The sequence below is a fragment of the Sparus aurata genome, chromosome 6 (genome assembly GCF_900880675.1).
Source record: "Sparus aurata chromosome 6, fSpaAur1.1, whole genome shotgun sequence".
In the NCBI taxonomy this organism is placed as follows: domain Eukaryota; kingdom Metazoa; phylum Chordata; class Actinopteri; order Spariformes; family Sparidae; genus Sparus; species Sparus aurata.
In genome coordinates, this window is record NC_044192.1 from 17,618,565 (window position 1) to 17,638,778 (window position 20,214).

A 20,214-nucleotide genomic window follows, 5' to 3' on the forward strand; every position below is an offset into this window, starting at 1 on the left:
GCTTCTAAATCATGTTGATGGTACAGTGTCTTGTAACAGGGTGAATGGTGTCTCTGTCACTTGTTTCTGCTCTCTAACTTCAGTGAGAGGGTAGGATCACAGCATTACATACATGTTTACTTCAACATAGTTTCTCACATGTAACATTGTTATGATATAATGGGATTTGTCTCACAAATTGTTACAGACCTGGGATTTGTATTTACGACAGGGTTGTTGCACTCAGAAACTTTGGGGGCTGCCAAATTGCTCAAAATGCCAATTTCTACATAATTTTGTTTTAAAATAACTAATCAAAAGTTTAATCGTCTTCAGAAGATAGCTGGTGGGTTCTGAGATTGCATTCCGGTCAATTAGTTCCCTCGTTTTTGCCTTCAACAATAGTCGGCAACCAAAGCCTACTTAAAGGTGATTGGTCAATACTACTCGGACTACAAACTGACTAGAACTGAAAACTAGAACTCTTCCGATAGCAAACTCTTGTCTCTCGCCTACAGTCTGCATTTATATGCAGATATCTGTTTACATATTTGACACATTTGATTTTTTATTGTTTCTTTCCTTGATGCACTGTTCTGATCCTTTCAAGCCTATTGGCCACTGGTTACAATATGTGTATGTCTGCAAAAACAGACAAGATTAGCCCCCACACTCCTCTTTCCCCATAAAAGATTATAACATACGCTTTAGCAGAGAACAGACAAAAGGTAAAATGCAAATATTCTTTGGGCTGCATGAACCCACTTTAACTCAATTACCATAATACTGTCAATCATATCTCTAGGCTTTAATTTACTTGAAGGGCAGTCATCTAATACATAAATTAATACAAGTCTGACTATTCTAATGTTTAATCAAAGTGTATTTGATTGTTTCCGTCGTAGCATAGAACGGTACATGTGATATGTGTTAAAACTGTAATGTTATTTTTTTTTTGCAGGGCAGCACATTTTTCTCTTAATCCTTTAAAGGGTTGTTTTCCTCACTATCTCACTCTTTACGGCTGTCAATTAAGTAAACACCCACCCACACATGCACACACACAGACTTACAGGGTCATAAGTGACACGTTTCAGGTTCGCCCTGGTTGGCTAAAGGCAGGAATGAAAGAATCTTCAAAATGTCATCTCTGGCCTCTTCAGCCTTTAATTAAACCTTGAGAACGGGGAGATAAAATTAACAAATTGGGTAATGAATCGAGCAAAACAGGTGGTGGATGGTTGAAGAAAATTAACCAATCAGTCTTTCCTGTGTGGATTTATTCAGCTCCTAATTAGACGCTGCCATGGTTAATTATGATTGGGCTCTTCTGAAGGGGAGAAAAAAAAACCTCCTCCCTGCCCGACATTGACAGAATTAGTGTCAGAGTGAGTGATAAACAAACACCTCAACCTCACAGTTAGTGCTGTTAAAAAGCCAGCATCCTTAACCTAATCAGCTGTACCATGGATCCATAGTCAACCTGCCACTTAAGATGTTCTTCTCTACTTTTTACTGTGTCAACAAATCTGTACTAAACCAACATTAACCCAAAGTTGAGGGTATCAGTTTACCTTAAATGTAAATCTGACAGCAATTGAACTGGTAGTTTAAAGTGCCAACATTTTTGGTCAACAGTACATTTTATTCTATCCCAGAGTTGTGTCATTTTATTATTCAGATAAAACAGGATACAACCGGGAAGCATTCATCCATTACATCAATTTGCAAATGGAATAAATGATTACATTACCTCTGCTTTAACATAAGTTCAGTTATAGACTTGGATATTTTTAAAAACATGGAATATTAAAGTGAAAAAGTCTACCTGTCAAGTTTTATGGTCGCCAGATTGTAGCCTCAGGTCAGGTCCCAAAGGTGCAGAAAAAAGCAAACACAGCAGGCTAACAATCAAGCTCTTCTCTACAGGGCCCGGCACTGAAACTAATTTAAAGGAATCATATCTAACCTGGCTTAAGGACCCTTTAAAGTGACAGTAAAATGTTGGTAGGTTCCTTCCTCACTCATTCAGTTTAGCTGATCATTAGTTCCTGTTGATCATTAGTGATCAGCAGGAACTTTGTGGGACGATAAAGCACCTCCAAATTGTAAAAATATAGAAAACTGCTTCAGCTGTATGAATTCTGTGCCTTTTTGTTTAGGTTCTTTGCCTTTTTGTTTTTTCAACTAGTCTTGTCAGTTGCACATTTAAGTTAACTATTTTTTTCTGCTGTCAGATACCATGTTCAGAAAAATGAGTGCTTTGCCACTTTGCTTTGCTTGACATTTAATTTGATGAGGCTAAACTGGGGCTGAACAATGAATCAAAATTGGCATATGTGCAGAGGCACAACAGGTGAAAATAAGCATTTTGCTATATCTGATACAGTACATTTATTGTACACTGTCCCTGTTTTTAAATAAACCAAAGAACAAAATAGTTTTGAATATGGCCAAGTGCAATATCTGAATCAAAGGAGCTGCATTTGTTATGATACAATATGAAATGTGTCACAACATAATGTTATAAAAGAAGCATTGTGGTGCTACAGAGATGCCCTACAGCTCATATTCTATAGACGTAAGGGAACATGCTTGTTTGGTACAGTCCCGAGCAGAAGTCTTTTCATCATTCTTATAGTTTTTTGCAGTGAAAATGTAATTTAAAAAAATGACCATTCCATAACACAAAGTTATATGGTTTTGGCATACTGTTCAGCCCAAAGCCAAACCCTGTGTAACAATTTTGAATCAACTGCTTGATGATGAGATATTTATATTTGTTTGTTGAATGTCAAGTTTGTAAGATCGGTACGCATTTATCCGCCCTAACCTTTTCCTTTCTGGTCATATCCTGCACTATGATGATGTAAGAGTCGTAGAAATTGACACTGCATTGTCCCTCATGTTGACTTTCAATGGGACTTCAGCACAACTGTCCCCAGCTTGTAATTGCGTTTTAATAGTCAATTAAAGTTGGCCCATCAATCAATTTCTGCTGTGGACATGGGGTTTTGATTTAATTTCTCCAAAAAACAAACCATTTTTATGATGTCAGATCCAATTAACCCATGCTGCTTTATTACAATGAAAAATATGTATTGCAGTCGCACGTTTGCTGAACACAAAAGATTCATTTTGCAGTAGTTGTTGTTTTGCTCTTCAGCAGAGTGCTTAAGGAATCATCAGAGATTTGAGTTTTGTTTTACTTGTATTCGATGAATGAAGGCTAATGAAGGATGACTAATAAAGGAAAAATGATAGAAGTATGATGCCAGACAGTGCTGAAGGCTACTTCTGTATGGCAGTGTATCAAAGAGCTCAGTGCATGAACACACATTAATTATATTGTGTTTGTTCAAAAAAAAAAAAAAAAACTCCCACTATGACCTCCCACATTTTAATTTTCTGAATGCTGGTCTGTAAATGTGAACTCTTCACTGTGCTGTTTCACTGAGGATGCATCTAACAGGGTTATAGCGAGATCTCTAAGGATATGCATTGAAATCTGATCAAGAATAAGGTAATAAACTGAGCCGAGGAGAGTGGGGTTATATCTGGCTGCCATTTTATTTCATGTCCCACAATCACTTCCTCCTGTGGGAACAGGCACAGATTGTACTCCATTGATAACTCATCAAGATAAAAAGCTTAAATGTCACTTTTGCTTTATTATCTTCTGGCTTTCTTTGATATCTGACACTTTCCTAATGCAATATGTGTGTCAGGCTTTCTCATGATGCACAATGGCCGGGGAGAAGCTGTAAAAGTGGCAGAGCATCTTTGAAATATACAGAATTAACACTGTTTTCTGTTTAAGCATTCACAGGCGAGAGAGAGAGAGAGAGAGGAGAAAGCCTGATACGAAATATGCTTTAATTCGAGTGGGTGGGAGACTAAACAGTGATTAAGTGGTGTTGGTTGCTAGTTATTGTTGGGGTTAATTTGTATGGCACCTCATGTGTCTGTGATAGTCATCTCGGGTACTAATGAGTTTCTCTGTTCAGCGTCTGCTCTGATACCTGCTGTTGTTCTCTGATGAGAGGGAGAGTATAGAGCCACCTAAATCTGGAGGCAGACAAGAGGCGGAATAATTGCTATTTTTGTTCTTAACGTTATCCAAATGCTGTGTGAGTCAGAGGGAAAGATAATGTACTGTATGCACCAGAGCCACAGATGGGCGCTGTAAAGCCACAATATGGGAGGTGACAGAATGTGGTGCTATATTTGCATGTTTCCCCTGTTTTTCTATCCATGCATTTTTTTTGTTTGCTCACTTGGACTTGTGGGTGCATGCGTGTGTGTGTGTGTGTGTGTGTCCCCGCAGGCGGAGGATGGAGAAGAGGAGAACCCACTGGAGACCTCGACGTCTTTGGAGTTGGAGTTTGTGGATGATCCAAATTTCAAAAACAAGGTCAACTACTCTTCAAGTGCAGTCCAGATTCCCACAGACATATACAAAGGCTGTAAGTGTACAAAAATACTTTTTCTCATTTGTGTTTGGTGGAAAGGTGAGAGTTCATGTGCAGAAATCAGACACACAGAATGCCACACCCATTACAGTAACCTCAAGACCTTCGCCTCTCTTCTTTATGGATCCAATATTGTGCATAATATAATTACTCTAAAAACTTTGTAAAAAAGTGTTTAATGCAAATCACTGACTGTAAAGTAAAAAGGCAGATTGCACACAGATTGCACCAAATTTGACAAAATGTCATTTTTTACATATTATTGCTTCAAAACTTGGTATCACTGTCAAGTGTGTTTATAATGTGGTAGGGGTCAGCTTGTTGGCCCAAATCACATTTAATTGAATAAATGTCTGTGTATGTCCTCAAGTGTATGATCATAAATAAAAAAAAGTGTCACACGAGCTGAAAATTAGAGATTTTGATAGTGCTGATTGATACATCATGTTTTAAATCATTACTGCAAATGAACATGTGAGATAAACACATTGCAAAAGACAATGTGGTGATAAAGAAAATACATTTTTATTTACACTCTGCATGCGGACATCTAACCTATAAGATAGAAGATAGCTATTCAGCCAATCAAATGAAGCTGGAGCTAGCCATCAGCTACCCTAATATTAACTGGTGTTACTCTGGCGGCGACGTTTAAGTTAGTTCACATGATGGCTGAGTTAGGATTGTTGTTTATGCTCAATAATGTCATATATGTCCTTGACTAAACAAAAATCAATTGTTGACAGGTTTGCATTGCTGGAGTCTGTACTTTCTAAAATATAGAGCATATATAGAGATTTTTGGCAGCAGTTTTACCTTCAATCATGTATGTATCAAGATATGCAAAAGCTGCTGAGGCATAGCTGGATGACAGCCGTCTGTCATGAGTTGACCTCTCGCCTCTCTCTCAGTATGTTAGCTCAATCTCTTTCTCCCTTTTATCAGCCAGCACTTTAGCACACTAACATGATGTTAGATGACAGACGGTCTCTCACACCAGATCTGTACTGTAATTTTTTTCTTTTTTCCTGCATGGGCACGGTGTCCCCCGCTTGTGGACCCTGCCCTTCCTGCCTGGCACTGCGCTGCCCCGTGGACTTAACACCCTCCTCAGTCTGCAGCTGCCAAATGGACAAAAGGGAACACATGTACCTTCTGGGGCTCTGATTTCGCTTGGCATGTTCCCTCTGTTATCCACCTCTAACCTTTTGGACGCCCTCTGCCTGCCTCTCCAAAGACACAAAAACCCGAGCATGTGCACGCAGACAGCCACTTTGACAGTGGCAATTTTTTTTTTCTGTTATTGTGTAGCTCTTCGCCTCCTTTGTTGAACAGGCAGTGTATGGCACCTGTCTGTAACAATGCCCTCCAGCTGTGTCTCCAGACAAATCTTGTCAGAATTAGACACTTGGTTCAGGAGGAGATGTCAAAGGCCACAGCTAACTCACAAAAGAGCAATCAGGCCTGCGCATTGTTCCCAGAGCCATTTTGTGCCAGCTCTGGTTTTCCTGTCTGAAGATATGAGTCAGAGAATAAAGGCCTCTTGATTGAGGGTGGTGGAGACTAGAAGAGTAGGGTGGTACAGTGCGTGAAATGAAATTTTCCTTTCTTTCACTTTTCTTCTGTGGAAAATGTTTACTATTGATGTTGTTTAGTTAGCTCCCATTGCGCGGGCTGCTGTGCTGTAATTGCCAACTGAAGATTTTGTGCCAACTCCATTATGAACATGTGTGCTGCATTTTAGTCACTGTTGATAAATAGTGTTTAAAAAAACATGTTGCTGCCCATGTGCCACATGTACATAAATTCTAAAAGATGCTCTCTCACCAAACCAAATTTACAAGCTACTAATGTAGGCATTAGAAACAGACATTTTGAAATGTCCAACATGGAATGCAAAAGGGGAACTCTGGAACTGATTTTGCACATCAAAGTGAGTTTGCAGGACCTGAGGAGTACCACTGCATGTGTGATAAAAGGTTTGATAACGTTTTTTATTAGGTTTAAAAATGTATTCTGGTACAGTAACTAATTACTTGTTGATGTAGTCAGTAACATAATCCAAATGTCAAAATTTAAAAGTAATGTAGCTTGATTGATTTCAGAAACTTTTGGATTACCTCAATACCAAATATTAATGTTTAAAGATGAGAGAAAGGAAATACATATAAACTGATTTTATTGAATCTTAGTTGTGTTTGGTTTCTCTCGAGAGCAGAGTGATGTTATGTGAGACTTGGTTATATTTAAGAAAGAGATTCTGGCAGAAAAGCCATTGTTGCCATCATGTTCTAGTTTAAGTTCTGGCCTGCTGCGTTTATCACTATTAGAATAATGTCTTACCAGTTAGTGGACAAGGAGAATAGTGTGAAATTAAGAAATTACAATATCTTCAATTTCGCTGCTTCGATGTTGATAATTTTTTTCCCATCGTTTGACAATGTTATAGCGGTTCAATGCTAAATCAGTGGAATACTGTTTTATCTAGCTTAGCCTACAGACATTTACATCAGGTTCATGCCATAGGAGCTGCGTTTGCTTTAGCGAGATGGTGAAAGGGGATTATTATCTGCGTGTTGTGTTCTGTTCAGGTCCCACCAGTGGGAGCCTGCAGGGTGCATTTGAGAGGATGTCTGAGGAAACTAATGTGGGTGGAGTGTTGTCCTCTGGGTCTGGAGAGGTCTGGATCTACGGCATATCTGTGGGTTTAGGATTAGCAGAGGAGAAGCAGTTTGTGTGGGTAGATTCAGCACTTGTTCCTCAGGGGGGAGGCCGGAGGAAAGGCAGAGAAAGGAAAACTGTAAGAAGAATGGAGCACAGTCCAAAAGTACAGCCGAATGTTCAACAGTTCAGCAGTCGAAATTCTCAAGTGTTTATTAGCACCCGCGCTCAGTTGCGTTGGAGTATTTTGCTTTGATTTGTACACATTGTTAATGCACTGAATAAGATGACTGTTTGCCGGAAAATAGCAGCGTGAGTTGCCAGTCACAGCAAGAATGGGTGTCCTGGAAAGACATAAGGAAAGGGTGATGAGAGTAAAGTGAACGAGAAGAGACACTTTAATAATAGAAACCATTTAGAGCAAAAAAAGAAGCATTTTTTTTATTGTGATCCTTTCAGCAGCTAAATGAGGCAGTGCATGCGTCCTGGTTTGATTTGTCTGCTAGGCCCCATGTCCGTTTATTGAGATTGAGAGTGTTCCCTGAGCGCAGTAATGAACCATTTTATGATTCATTATCCCACTGCTGATTCCTGCTGCCAAGTCTGCAAACTTTCTAATTAGCTTAGGTCAAACATTCATACAGTTTTCTTCTAATTATCACTGCTTATTACAGAATGGACATCGCAACGCAGCCACAAAGGAATAAATTGATGTGGGTGGTGTCGTCTGTGGGGAAACAGGTTCTATTCTCTGAGTGAATGTTACAGAAATGGTGAGGAAGATGCAGGGATTTGCTGAATAATTGCAGAGGAAGGGCTCTGGGAACATAATCTTTCAAGTAATCACTGAAAAAAAAGGATAAAAATAGCGAGGGAATGTACAAATTATTCTTTGGTGACTATTTTGTAGATCCGGTGGAATCTCTCTGGTAATTGGACCGAGTTCAGACTGTAGATAGAGGATACTAAGCCAGATTGGCTCATTCTACAGTTGGATGTACGGTGTAACATGTTGAAAATATAGAAGGTTGTAAATCAGCCAATTTTAAAAAGGTAGCAATTATGTGTGCTTAACATACATTCAGTGTATGACTACATTAGTGTTTGTATGCAAAAATAAGCACCACTGTTCCCAGCAGGGAATAAAGAAATCCATCAGTGAATGTGGGAAGTCGTTCCATTAAATTTGAAGTTTAAATCCGCTGCATGCGGCGCCTTTTTCCAGCAGCCTAACGTCATGTTGTCAGTTTGCTATTGTTGTCGGGCACAGTGAGAAACTTGGTTGTCAGAAATGAATGGCGAGGACTGGCTAACTGTGTGCAGATGAAAGAGCAAAGCTTAAATGTTTTGCATGGAGCGATTATACCACCCACACCACCCCACACACCCGCCACAGTCATCATTATCACCCCAACGTGTGCAACTTGTCCAGTTGTTCCAGCCCCTGTGCCTTTCTTAGTCTTATGCTTTGTGTTACGCAGGACAAAACTAAGATTGCTTTACATATTGACAACTTTTTTCTGAAGTATACCGTCAGTTTTTAAAGTGATTTTCCACTTTGGTTTTGTCAACTGTTGTGTCCCCATGACCTGATCTGTGTTGAAGTGGCTTTGTGTGAGAATTTGTAGCAATTTAAATGTATTAATCACTTTTCTCCCGGTTGCCTATAGAAGCTGGGGGACGATTTGTTCAAGTTGTTTAAAGCTGCTGGACTTTGGATTTCTTTGTGTAGGATGACATTTTCTGCGACAGTCCAAAAGGATGGGACTTTGTGTTCGTCCTTGAGTGCCTCGTCTCAGTGCCTCTCTACACACCGCTAACAAAGAGCAACAGTAACTAACAATTGTTTGATGATCAAGTCTGATAACATGAACTAATGGCCGACTTTCAGCACAACACAGAAGTTCCACAGAACCCCTTAAATCCAATATTCATTCTGCTTGTAGTATTGGGTCTTCACCAGCTCCTGAGAAATATATCTGGTCCTCTTAAGCTAAATGCTCCACTATTCACCAGCTAGTGGCTTACTTGGGCAGGTGGTGCACAGTGGGTTTTTAGAGCTTTCCTGCTGCAAATATCTGGCTGCTGCTGCTGTAAACAGGGCTCATAAGAGTGAACCAAAACAATTGCTGACAGGTGGTAAAACGCTCAGTGGAGCTGAGAGGAACTATGGTAATTCGATTCATTTATTATATTTAAAAAAATAACTGCAGCAGCTTTAAGATCTGGCTTCATGAAATAAACAGAAACAAAGTCACATAGTTTGCTTCACAACATCTGTGACATTTCTGGATTTAATTTTTCCAACAGCATGGTGCATGAATGTAGAAGCTTAGAATTTAAGTATTTCAAGCTGTTTTTTTTTTTTTGGTTTCTTTTCAGATTTCAGTAGTTCAAGTGTTCTTGAAGTCAGCAACAAGGAGACTGTTTGATACATTCCCGCAGGTGCTTTGATATGCGATATATTTGACCTGAAAAAGATAAATACCAAAACATTTTTGCTGCTTTGAAAAACTTATTTCAAACTATGAAGGAAATTAAGCTAAAATGTTAAGCTTTGGTCAGTGGTCAGCAGTTATGTAAAGTATAAACAATATGTCAGCTAGGCAGAACCCTGAAATGTTCAATTATTTATGAGACTTAAATTATCAAGAGAAAAAAAATCCACAGATCGGTACTGAAACCAGCAGCAAGCTTTTACTCACTGCCCTTTTAATGTTAGCCTCCATTTTGCTTCTGCACTCCGTGGTCTGTGGTTGGATTCCCTCTGGGAGGCTTGTGGCAAAAAAAAATCATCCTGTTCACCTTTGTAAAGAGTAAATTGCATGGGGTGTGTATAATGTGAGTGGAAAGTTGAGTGCAACAGATATTGCAGATAGAGAGTCAACACGGTGTCGTGTGCGATTTGAAAAGAAGAGAAAGATTTGCATCTGCAGGGTTTCATTTGAGGGAAACTACCTCTGAAGTCTCTCATCTTTTTAAAATGGATCTGGAGAGAAGTCAGCTCGCCTGGTACCAACCGGAGGGACAAAGGCGACTTTTGAAAGACAGACTCAGGTCTGTTCACAAAAGGACGGGGACGTGATAATGAGACGAATGAGAGCCGTGCTTTGTCACATAGTCGAATTATAAGCTTCAGCTCCAATTAGTGAATGTTCCTACTTGCTATATGCTGCATTTGTCATCTTAAAATTATCAGCCGTGAACATGAGGTTTGCATCAGCTAAATGTAAAATGTCATCAGTGTGTGTGTGTGTGTGTTAGTGCGAGTGCAGTACATACAGCCCGTATTCGTTTCACACACCCCAGGTTCCTTCCAGTGGAGGAAGCTTCCCTGTCAACCGACTCACGCCACACTGGAGATCAACTCAGCCCCTCTCAACATCAAACCAGATTTAAATGTGTGGAGAAAAAAAAGCAAAAGTGATTCGTGAAAGAGAAAAAAAAAGAGGAGAAAAAGTGCTGGAAAAAATGAAAAAAGAAGAAGGCAATCTAGAGAGGGGGGATAAGGGAAATGGGATTTAAAGTTAAACCAAAAGAGAAGAAAGACAGTATAAACACTGCGGGCTGTATTTCTGTCGTTCATGACTTAACAGACTCCATCTTTCTCTCTCTCTCTCTCTGTCTGCCCCTCACCCATCCACTCCGATAGTGTGTGCCCAGTGAAGGGGCACTATCATTTACCCGCACACTAATTAGAAAAGTCAGCATAGTAAACTCCACTTCACTCACCACCAGGCTCACAAATTACATTTCATGTGTCTGTTATTTACTGCTCCTCTTTAATTAGAAAAAAGGAAAATATTTGGAGGAGCACTCTGGAGGTGTGGTGAAATCTTCTGTCTTATTCTCTATATTGAATAATCATCCCTCCTCAGAGAAATGTCCATTTGTATCCCCCCCTTTCACAGTCTGAGATTACCATTTAGCAAAACTGAGGTCCTCAATGACAAATGCACTCAAATTAAACTCTGAGTGAAACTGCTCGAACCCTACGCACAGATTTTAGTTGTATTTAGTAAATGCTGCATAGAATTTCTTCTGGATGTTGTTTTTTCTCAACCAAAGCTACAAAAAGACACATTTTCTTTTTCTCTCTGAAGGCGCAGACTTTGTTTTTAGCGTGTCTTTGTGGATGTGTGAGCTGCTGCCAGTTCCTGTTGCTGCCGTTTACTCGGCAGGATGAAAGGTTTAAGGTTCAGACTCTTTAACACTCAGCCAGGTCCTGAAAGAAGGAGAGACAGAGGGGAAACTGGAGAGATAAGGAACTGGGTTGACAACACAGACAGAGACAGGAGGAGGTGGTACATGCAGACACATAGAGACTGGTCTGTTGGTTTAACGGTGTCAGCGTAACAGCCCTTGGCTTGGGTAATCCAGACGGCAACATTTAAACTGATGCGTCATGCTTTATTTTCCTCTTTATTTCATTAACTCAGAAACATAATGAAAACTATAAAAGAATATACAAAAATATTTTAATAGCTTCACATCTGAAATCAACAACAGCACATAGACAGTGAGCAAAATACAATTATTAAAATACTGAATAATGTCAGTGCAAAGGTCCAGTGAGCAAAACACACAGCTGAGGGGACATGCTGACATTCAAGCTAAATTCAATAAGCAGTTCACGGTGCTAACTAATTATTTTTCCAACAAACAAAATATACAGTACACTCAAATTAAAACAAAACCAAAGGTGCTATAACTAGCTGGCATTATATGCTGATACTTTAAAAAAGTAGAGTAGCGAAAAGTTTCCCTCTAAATGTCTAAACAACTCATTCCTACAGTACCTGAAGTCAAGTAATTAAGGTACTTTACATTATGTACCTCTTCCTTATTATATCTTTATAGGAAATGATCAGTGGATTTCTGATCTTTCCCTCCATTCTCGATTTTACTGCCAAAAGTCACATGGAAAGCTGTAAATTCTCAGCAAAATATAAACAATGTTAACTTCTCTTTACTTTAATGCATTGAAAATAACTTTCCCTTTTAGTGATAAATTATGGATAATATGCTGAGTGGCTATAAACTCACTAAGGTTCAAAACAAGCTGCATTGTTCCCAGTGTTACCCTGCCTGTCTGTTTGAGTAATGTCACCTATATGTCAAAGGAGGTAAAACTGAACGACAGCAGCAGCACTTAGTCACTCTGTTTAAAAGTAGAATATGTTAACGCTTTATGATAATGGTTATGACTCTTCTAGGGGACTTAGTTAATAGCTTTAGCTATTACCATTATGGATTTCTTATGAGGGGCCACTTGTGTTCCACTGTGATATATTACAGGCCACTGTGCCTTTTTTTCTCTGCTCTGTGTGTACAGTAAACGCATTAAGCTATTTATATAATGTCGGATTAATACAGGGCATAAGGCGCAGATCGCTGTGGATGGCTCTGTATCTCGGGTACATCAGTTTGAATAATGTGTGTATGAGAGGTTGGGGGGTGGGGTCATAGGATAGAGGTGGTGGTGGGGGGTTGAGAAATGATCTTGTGCAGAGATGCTCCATAAATCCCACTCATAATTGTTTCCCTACTTGGTGTGCAGTCTTGCTCCATAAAGGGGCAAAGCCAAGGGTGCTCTAAATGTCAGGGGAGCGGCACGTTGATGAATTACCTTTTAAAGATATCAGAGAGAGGCGCATTTCACGTGAAAGATGAGCCCAACACAGCGCTCGGAGGCCCTGTCTGCCTGTGTGAGCATATTTCCCCCCCCAGGGGAAATTTGTCTTTTTATCAACTGTCCTGAGTAGTCACGGCATATCCTCGCTGAATAAATCAAAGAGAATTAGTTTGCTGTGTTCTCTTATCTCTGATGTGACCGTTTTTCCTGCAGAGATCACCCGCAGATGTGTGTTTTCGCATCCGTGTGTGTGTGTGTGTGTTTGCAGTGTGTTTGCAGAGTACAAATACACGCAGTAGAGGTGGCTCACATCTGCAGGACAAATACACCTTTCAAGCTGGACAAAAACCCACTAACATCTGGATTTTGTTCCCTGGCATTTAGTCCAGGGCTGTTTAGATGCTCTAACCTGTTTACATGGGCACCAAAATGGAAAGCAAGACGTACCCGGTTGTTACTGCACATGTGCAACTCTCAACAGAGATGAGAAAGAAGCGGATGCCTCGCTCCTTCCATCTTTCCATCAGCAGCTTTGGAAGAAATATGTCTAATTCAAAATGTTATTGACTGATTTGTTCATACTTTTTTAGAACAAGTTTTTACATCTTCTGAATGTAATCTGGTTGAGTATAGTATATATGATCTGCCACTTTCTTCTTTCGGTTCCCTGTTTTCCGGTGCGTTTGTTACATTGAGCATGACAAACCAGATACAAAAAATGTAGAAAACGAAAGGCAAACTTTACTTTACTCGTGGCAAATGGAAAGGAGAAAAAAAACATGCATATACACACTTAATTTTAGTGTATAAAGACTGACCATGTCAATCAAGACAAAATACCACCATTGCTACATTCCTCATGAACACACAAAAATTCAGGACACAGACTGTAGCTTGTGTGTGTATGCTGCTGATAATCCTGACATTGCTATCCCTGCATTGCCAGAGTTTGGTTAATACCTTGATGTTAGTCAAGGTAGCTGAGATGGGGCTAGTTTTGAGCGGAAGTCACGGGCTGTCTCTTTGCCCTTGGCCTGTCTGGGACAGCTATCATTACAGAACCAGTGCCTCTCCAGATAAGAGCACCCACGACTTCACAGCACACAGGCTGCTGCCGCCACTGCTGCAGCCACCTGCTGTGATAGCTCATGCTTAAAGGATAATACTTTTTACACATTAATCAGATGGCTTTTTGACCACAGAGTATTGCGTGACCTAGATGGAATTGAAATGCATGGTTTGCTTCCCAGATTATCTCCACTCACAAACATCAGTGAAATTTAGCCACTGGTCCTACTGAAGTGAGTCACAGGCGCAACTGCGGGCAAGTTTGCAAACTCATGGTAAAAGTGGCAGAGACACTGAAATTGTCACTAATTTTCTCTGTTCTAGTTTAGTCTTTCTAGTTCTTTAAACCATCTGAACTCTTGGCTAGCATAAACACCATTACGAGAGAACTTAAAACTCTTTTACTTTGTAATTCTGGTAAAAGGGCAGTTGGGGTTGTCGCAGAAATGTCACCGACAGACACACATTCCTCAGGACATAATCATCCAACAAACTCAGAATGGAAAGTTTGTTGGGGGGGATAGTTTTTCAGCTAGTTGTTCATCAAGGTGCGATATAATTTGTTACACTTCAAATAATCAATTCAGGAACCTCGCTCTCGTTGTTAAATTGGCCATTTTTAATATAGGTGTTTGAGGTGAAGTTTCTTTTCCCTATCTTTCTCACAGGCAAGAAATGTTCCTTTCCAGGCAGTGAAAGCAGCCAGACGTTCATGTTAATTTCTCTGTTGCTCTCCGTCAGTCGTCCTCCTCCTCCCCTCTCTCTGAGTTGTTTTTAAGTTTATCCCCATCTGTAGGGCTGGCTTTATCCTCCTTCGTTTCTTCCTTTGTATTTACGTCTATGAATTTTAAAAAACATGTTGAGGAGCTCCCCTCGGTGATGGCAGCAAATTGGCTTTCATATATTCCTATCCTCCAGACACTGCTTAGTGCTGCTGTTCTGAGTGCTTGCGTTTGTGTGCATTTGTTTTACAGGGTGCTAGAGAGGAATGAAACTTTTTAGTTTTGAGCTGCAATTTTAGAGAGAGTCTGGCAACGTGGAAACTGATTCAGAAGGAAAAATCAAAACAATATTGTGTTTTTTAAGTAATTACAGTGAAGGATGTTTATTACCTCTTAACTGACAGCTCATCAAAGGCTGAGCAGTAATTGGAAAGTATGGGAAAAGTGGATAATGATCATTTGTTTGCATGAAATTCAAGCGAGTGGTTGAGAAAAGACGGACTTGTCGGTTCAGAGGCTCGTCTAGCTTTGGTTGGCTGAGTAATTAAATCAGAGCAGCAAGTGAAGTTCTGTTCAGCTCGCTGCCTCGTCTTGTTTCCTCTTTAATCAGGTGGCGATTAAACCTCTGCTCTCCCCCGTCCTCTGACTTCAGCTGAGCTATTAAACACAGACTGAAAGCATTCTTTGTTTGCCTCTTGGTGTGCGTGTGTGGATGCATACTGTTTCATGTTGTAAGGATAGAAAAGGCCTTATCTTGATCAAAATATGAAAGAGTAAGGGCAGTATAAATATAAGTAACAATTGTCTGAGGAGGCTCATGTTGATGTGATTGTATTGTAATTCCACTTCCCGTTGACTAGACGATGAATTCTTCTCTCCACAACCATAAATCCATTTTACAGAGAGCAAATGACCTGTGAGATGTATCTGTGACCCCACGTTGGCGTGTCAGGAACACGCAAGCAGACTTCCACTGCCAAGCCCCCATACATCCCCTGACATAAAAAAAACACACAGTTGCGGATATTTTTGCTGAAATAATTTGTTTTTCACTGCAAAACAATTCAGGAATGACACATGACCTCCTCCAAGGTCATCTCTGAATCCTCCGCTGCACTCCTCAGATATTATTGAGATCAGACCGATGCCCCGCTCAGACGGTTTACTCCAGTCGAGCTGCCTGCATACATCCATTCTTATGTTTTCAGCTCACTGCTGCTGGCACCGACAACAAGGTTGTTCAGCAAAGAGGGTTGACCTTTGGGCTTACGACAGACAAAACCTGGTGCTTTGCACTTTGGCTACACCTCATTTGTGGTTCTTTATTTGAGATTTTAGGTAAATTACCCTTGTTACTTTTGAATATAGATGCAAAAATGTTAAACTTGGTTTAAATTAGATCATGAAAAATTTTGTTGGCACGTGTAGTAAAATTTTTGTACTACTATAAGGGAGTATTGCACATAATCAGCAGTCTACATTTCCTCTCCTTATTTAAAAATGTTTTTATAAACAGAGACACATTGCGAGTTGTGCTCATTGAAGGAGGACCTTATTTTTTCAGGTGTCATTGTGTCCACTTGCAGCTGGAATCACAAAAACGGGGGACATAAGAATGTACAGCTTCATCTTCTCCTTCTCCTTTTCCTTCTTTCTGTGTAAACCGGTCAATCAGAAAACACTGAGCCTAAACTGTGTTCGCCAAATCACCATTGTGAGTTTAATTGTCTGTGTTTCTGTGTGTGTTTGCTCCAACAGCCCCAGTCATCCTAAATGAGTTAAACTGGACCCAGGCGCTGGAGAGGGTGTTCATCGATAACCGTCGGGAGGACAGCTCTCTGCGCTGGCAGGTGTTTGGCAGTGCCACGGGAGTGACTCGATACTACCCAGGTAGGCCACAGGCAGGGCACCGAGTCAACAGTCTGCCTTATAACTCATGGCAAGATAAAGTCTAAATTGACCCTAGGCTGCAGAACATTGGCAATCTCTTATCAGATGGCTGTAGCTGGTAACTCGATAGACAGAATGAAATTATGATTACTTTGATCTAATCTGATCTGAAATATCCTACAGTGCACTGTACGACCTATAATTTATTTTCTTGCTCTCCCCAGCCACTCCATGGAGGGCGCCCAATAAGATTGACCTGTACGACGTCCGCAGGAGACCTTGGTAAGGTCCTTCTTTATTAGGAATTCTATTCATGAGGTGTTCTGTCTTCTCATAATTACAATGTGATTTTATGTCTTTTCTTCCACTACTAAAGCCTACTGGCCAATTTAGGGAGACCACTTAAAAAAACGTCCATTATCGTCATAATTTTTTTCCTGAATCTGCACATTTGAACTCTTCCAGGGCATTAACGGTGATAGAGAAAATTACACTGGTATTGTCCTTAACCCTGGCTGTACTATACATCTGAATAGTGTTGCTCAGAAATGCTCTAGTTTGAATCATCATCCAAAAAAAACAAACAAGCTTAGGCCAACATTAATAATAGATGAGGAAGAAATCCCAATTTCAGTGCTATGAAAAGAGTAAAACACCTGGTTGTTCCAGTTATTCCAGTTGTTCCCTAGTTACCTGGGGATTGTGTCCAGGGAATATAATGCTTCTTCCTGTTTTGATTGGGCAATGGCAGACTCACTTCCTTTGTGCTATAATTAATTTTTCATTTTTGCGAGACAGTCGACTCAATGGCAGAATAAACAGCATAGTGAAAGCAAGGTTTATAGGAACAAAAATGTACTTATGGATTGTGTCATTTTTCTATAACATTACACTGTGGAATCAGTAACTACTCCATAATGATGAGTTCAAGAAAATAATACAGGCCTTTAAAATACATAAACCTCAGCACCAAATACACAAGAGACAATACAAAAACACGCTCAACAGTAAATGCATACATCAAGAACTTAGTAACTCAAATAAGAAAATATAGACAGAACAATAAAAGCACCAAATCATTCAGAGCTACGTGACTGGTCCCTCTTCAATAATCGTTTCTGTTTTGAGAATGTAGTTAAAATGGTCCCAGTCTGGATCCGGTTTGAATTCTGCAGGTATGGAATTCCTCATGACTGAAACCAAAACTGAAAAAGCTGTCTGAAGCACAATTCCTGTTGGGTGCTTCAGATCTAACAGAGCCCGAAAGATTAGCAAATTTAATAAAATTATCAAAACCTTACATATTTTTAATTTCTTAAGAACATGTTGTGATCTCATCAGCTTCCTTTCCTAAAATTGTAACTGCTTGATTAGAAAATTATTGTAAGAGGCTTAGTCCTTGTAGATGCTGCTTGTAACCAGGATGTTACACAATAACTTACATGTGTAGGAATCATAGTGTATATAATACTATCTAACATCTACTAGCAAGTCTGAATGCATGCAAGTTTCCTGTTGCAAGTTTATTACGGATTTGATACAAAACACATATTGATTTGCTGCATCATCCCAATCCACATGAGTTGTTGGGAGGTGTGAGTTTTGGACGTCAGGTGAGTCCAGCTGAGCGTTGAATGTTCAGAGGATTGCGTAGCTCAGAGCAGGCAGCCTCTAACCTTTACAAACAGCATCAGCAGAGTAAAAGTGAAGAAAATTGCCGAAATTTAACTTGTCATTGCAACACCTGTGCTGTCAGCAGCAGCACTGTCATTCTGTCATAAAATTGTGACAAACTGTAGTGATCTAAGTCCAAACACACGCCGGGAACACATTTGACTGTTTTTAATTGTGTGTAATGCATATGCCTTTTTTTCTTAAGATCATTTGTTATCCTTATGTCTTTATAATTTTTATCATTTTCATCTCATTGTTTAAGTGAAAATGTCTATTTTGAATTATTACATGAACTTTTTCAATTGTTTTCTATTATAATTATTATTGTTATTATTATTATTATCATTGTATTTGTATAGAATGTATTCAGTAATAAAAAAAAATGCTTCTGACAATTACTTTGTAAAGAACAAGTCTTAAAGAGGACATAACATTATAGTTTGTTCTAAACTGACTGCAGCGCTGCACATTAGAGAGCTTTGTGTACAGTATGTGACAACTTGTGCAAAAGGAAGGATTAAATCCAGTCTTTTATTAGGAATCCTGTATAGTGTTTTGTTTCTGGCTCCTGTAGACATCCTGTGCTCCTTCCAGCCCAGAGCTGAATTAATTATATTTCTAAATGGAACATTTTGACCCTAACCTGTATTTATCTCAGTAAGTAATAATGTATTGTCTTTTCTTACAAGGACTAAACAAGATAGGGGCTAATGTTTTTTTATGAAAGTACCCACCTTTGCCTTTGGTTCTCTGTGCAACAGTTGATCTGTGTACAGTGTGATGGGCTGGACAGAACTAGGCTGCACTGGGCCAAACAGCCCCCCTCACCCGCCCTCCCAAGCTTCCTGTCCACCCTTCCAGGTTCAATCTACCTGCCACTGTCACATCGGCTTTGTGGCAGCACTGCCTGTTGCCTGGTTACAGGTTGGAGTGAACTGGACATAATCATGACAGCAATGTTGATTAGACCTGACCCCGTTTTCCATCTCTGTCTCAGTCCGGCTCAGTCTGAGTGGCTGTTTGAGGTCAGGCCAGGCTTTTCAGATGAAGTCAACGAGCTCGGACCAAACAAAAAGCAAGAAGATAAAACATTCTGATTACATTTAAGCTGAGCCACATCTTAAAAAAAATAGATACATTCATCGTTATTATAAATAATTTAAATGTAACTTCAGTTGCTTATTTGAAGTGCCGTCTAAAGAACCAGTCAAGGTTCAATTCATTTTTCCATTAAGGGATGGAAATTACAGTACTCCCATCCTAATAAACTACTGCTGGTTACCAAAACATAATAAATACCTACTGATAGAATAAAAGCATCGATAGAATTAACATAAAACCCCCTAAGCTTCAGAGCTGCATTCATAACACTGATGTTCGAAATGTAAATCAACATTGAAATGCTGTGTAGCACTGTTTGGAGATTTTTTTAGTTTGATTCCTGGTGAATTTGAAAGATATTTGACGCCCTGTGAAGACTCAACAATCAACTGTCTTTCTCAGGAATCGCTTGCCTTTAACACAATGGTGTAACAGCAGGCTCCAACACTATAATAGTGGTTGTATTGTTGAACCTCCTGTTGACTGAAGTAGCCAGAGTAATCACTTAGTCACTAGATAGTCATTTTTTAACCATTGACTAATCAGTCTATCAGTCTTTATTTGTATTGTGCCAATTCACAATAAAATCTCATGACCCTTTTTCTAATTGAAGCAGCTCTAGACCATACTCATTCATTTATAGTGTAGGTAGAATACTATGTCTTGTAAATTGCAAGTACATTTAGTTTTGTAGCGATAGCAGGTTTTTATTGAAGTAACTCTTATGTTTACATTATAGCACAGATTGTTCCCGTTAACGAAAAAACTGAAAAAAGTGGTTGCCAATTACCTCAGTGTATGCAATTATCGGACTAACGAGGCATCCTCTGACAGTTTAATTAAGTTAACACCCAAAGTCTCCCCAGTGATCTCTCGTCACAGTTAGCCAACGCTATAAACAAGAAAAATGCTGGAGTACACAAGTTGCTGTGTCGCAGGAAAAGTTGAAACGAGGTTCGGGTCTCTGATCTGTCAGTGTAACAACTGAAGTACATCCAAGATTAATTCTCCT

The 20,214-nt window shown here is 39.6% G+C and overlaps 1 protein-coding gene across 6 annotated transcripts in view; it reads left to right on the forward strand.

Moving 5' to 3' along the window:
• cacna2d2a (calcium channel, voltage-dependent, alpha 2/delta subunit 2a) overlaps positions 1-20,214 on the forward strand; it is a 171,667-nt gene that overhangs the window by 110,655 nt on the left and 40,798 nt on the right. For all 6 annotated transcript variants that reach the window (XR_003984362.1, XM_030420234.1, XM_030420233.1 and 3 more), the window contains 3 exons: positions 4,307-4,445; positions 16,296-16,427; positions 16,652-16,709. Coding sequence is in view for 5 of the 6 variants with exons in the window: in XM_030420234.1 (XP_030276094.1) it covers positions 4,307-4,445; positions 16,296-16,427; positions 16,652-16,709 (329 nt within the window). In the remaining variant the exon portion in view is untranslated. The remainder of the gene's footprint in view (positions 1-4,306; positions 4,446-16,295; positions 16,428-16,651; positions 16,710-20,214) is intronic.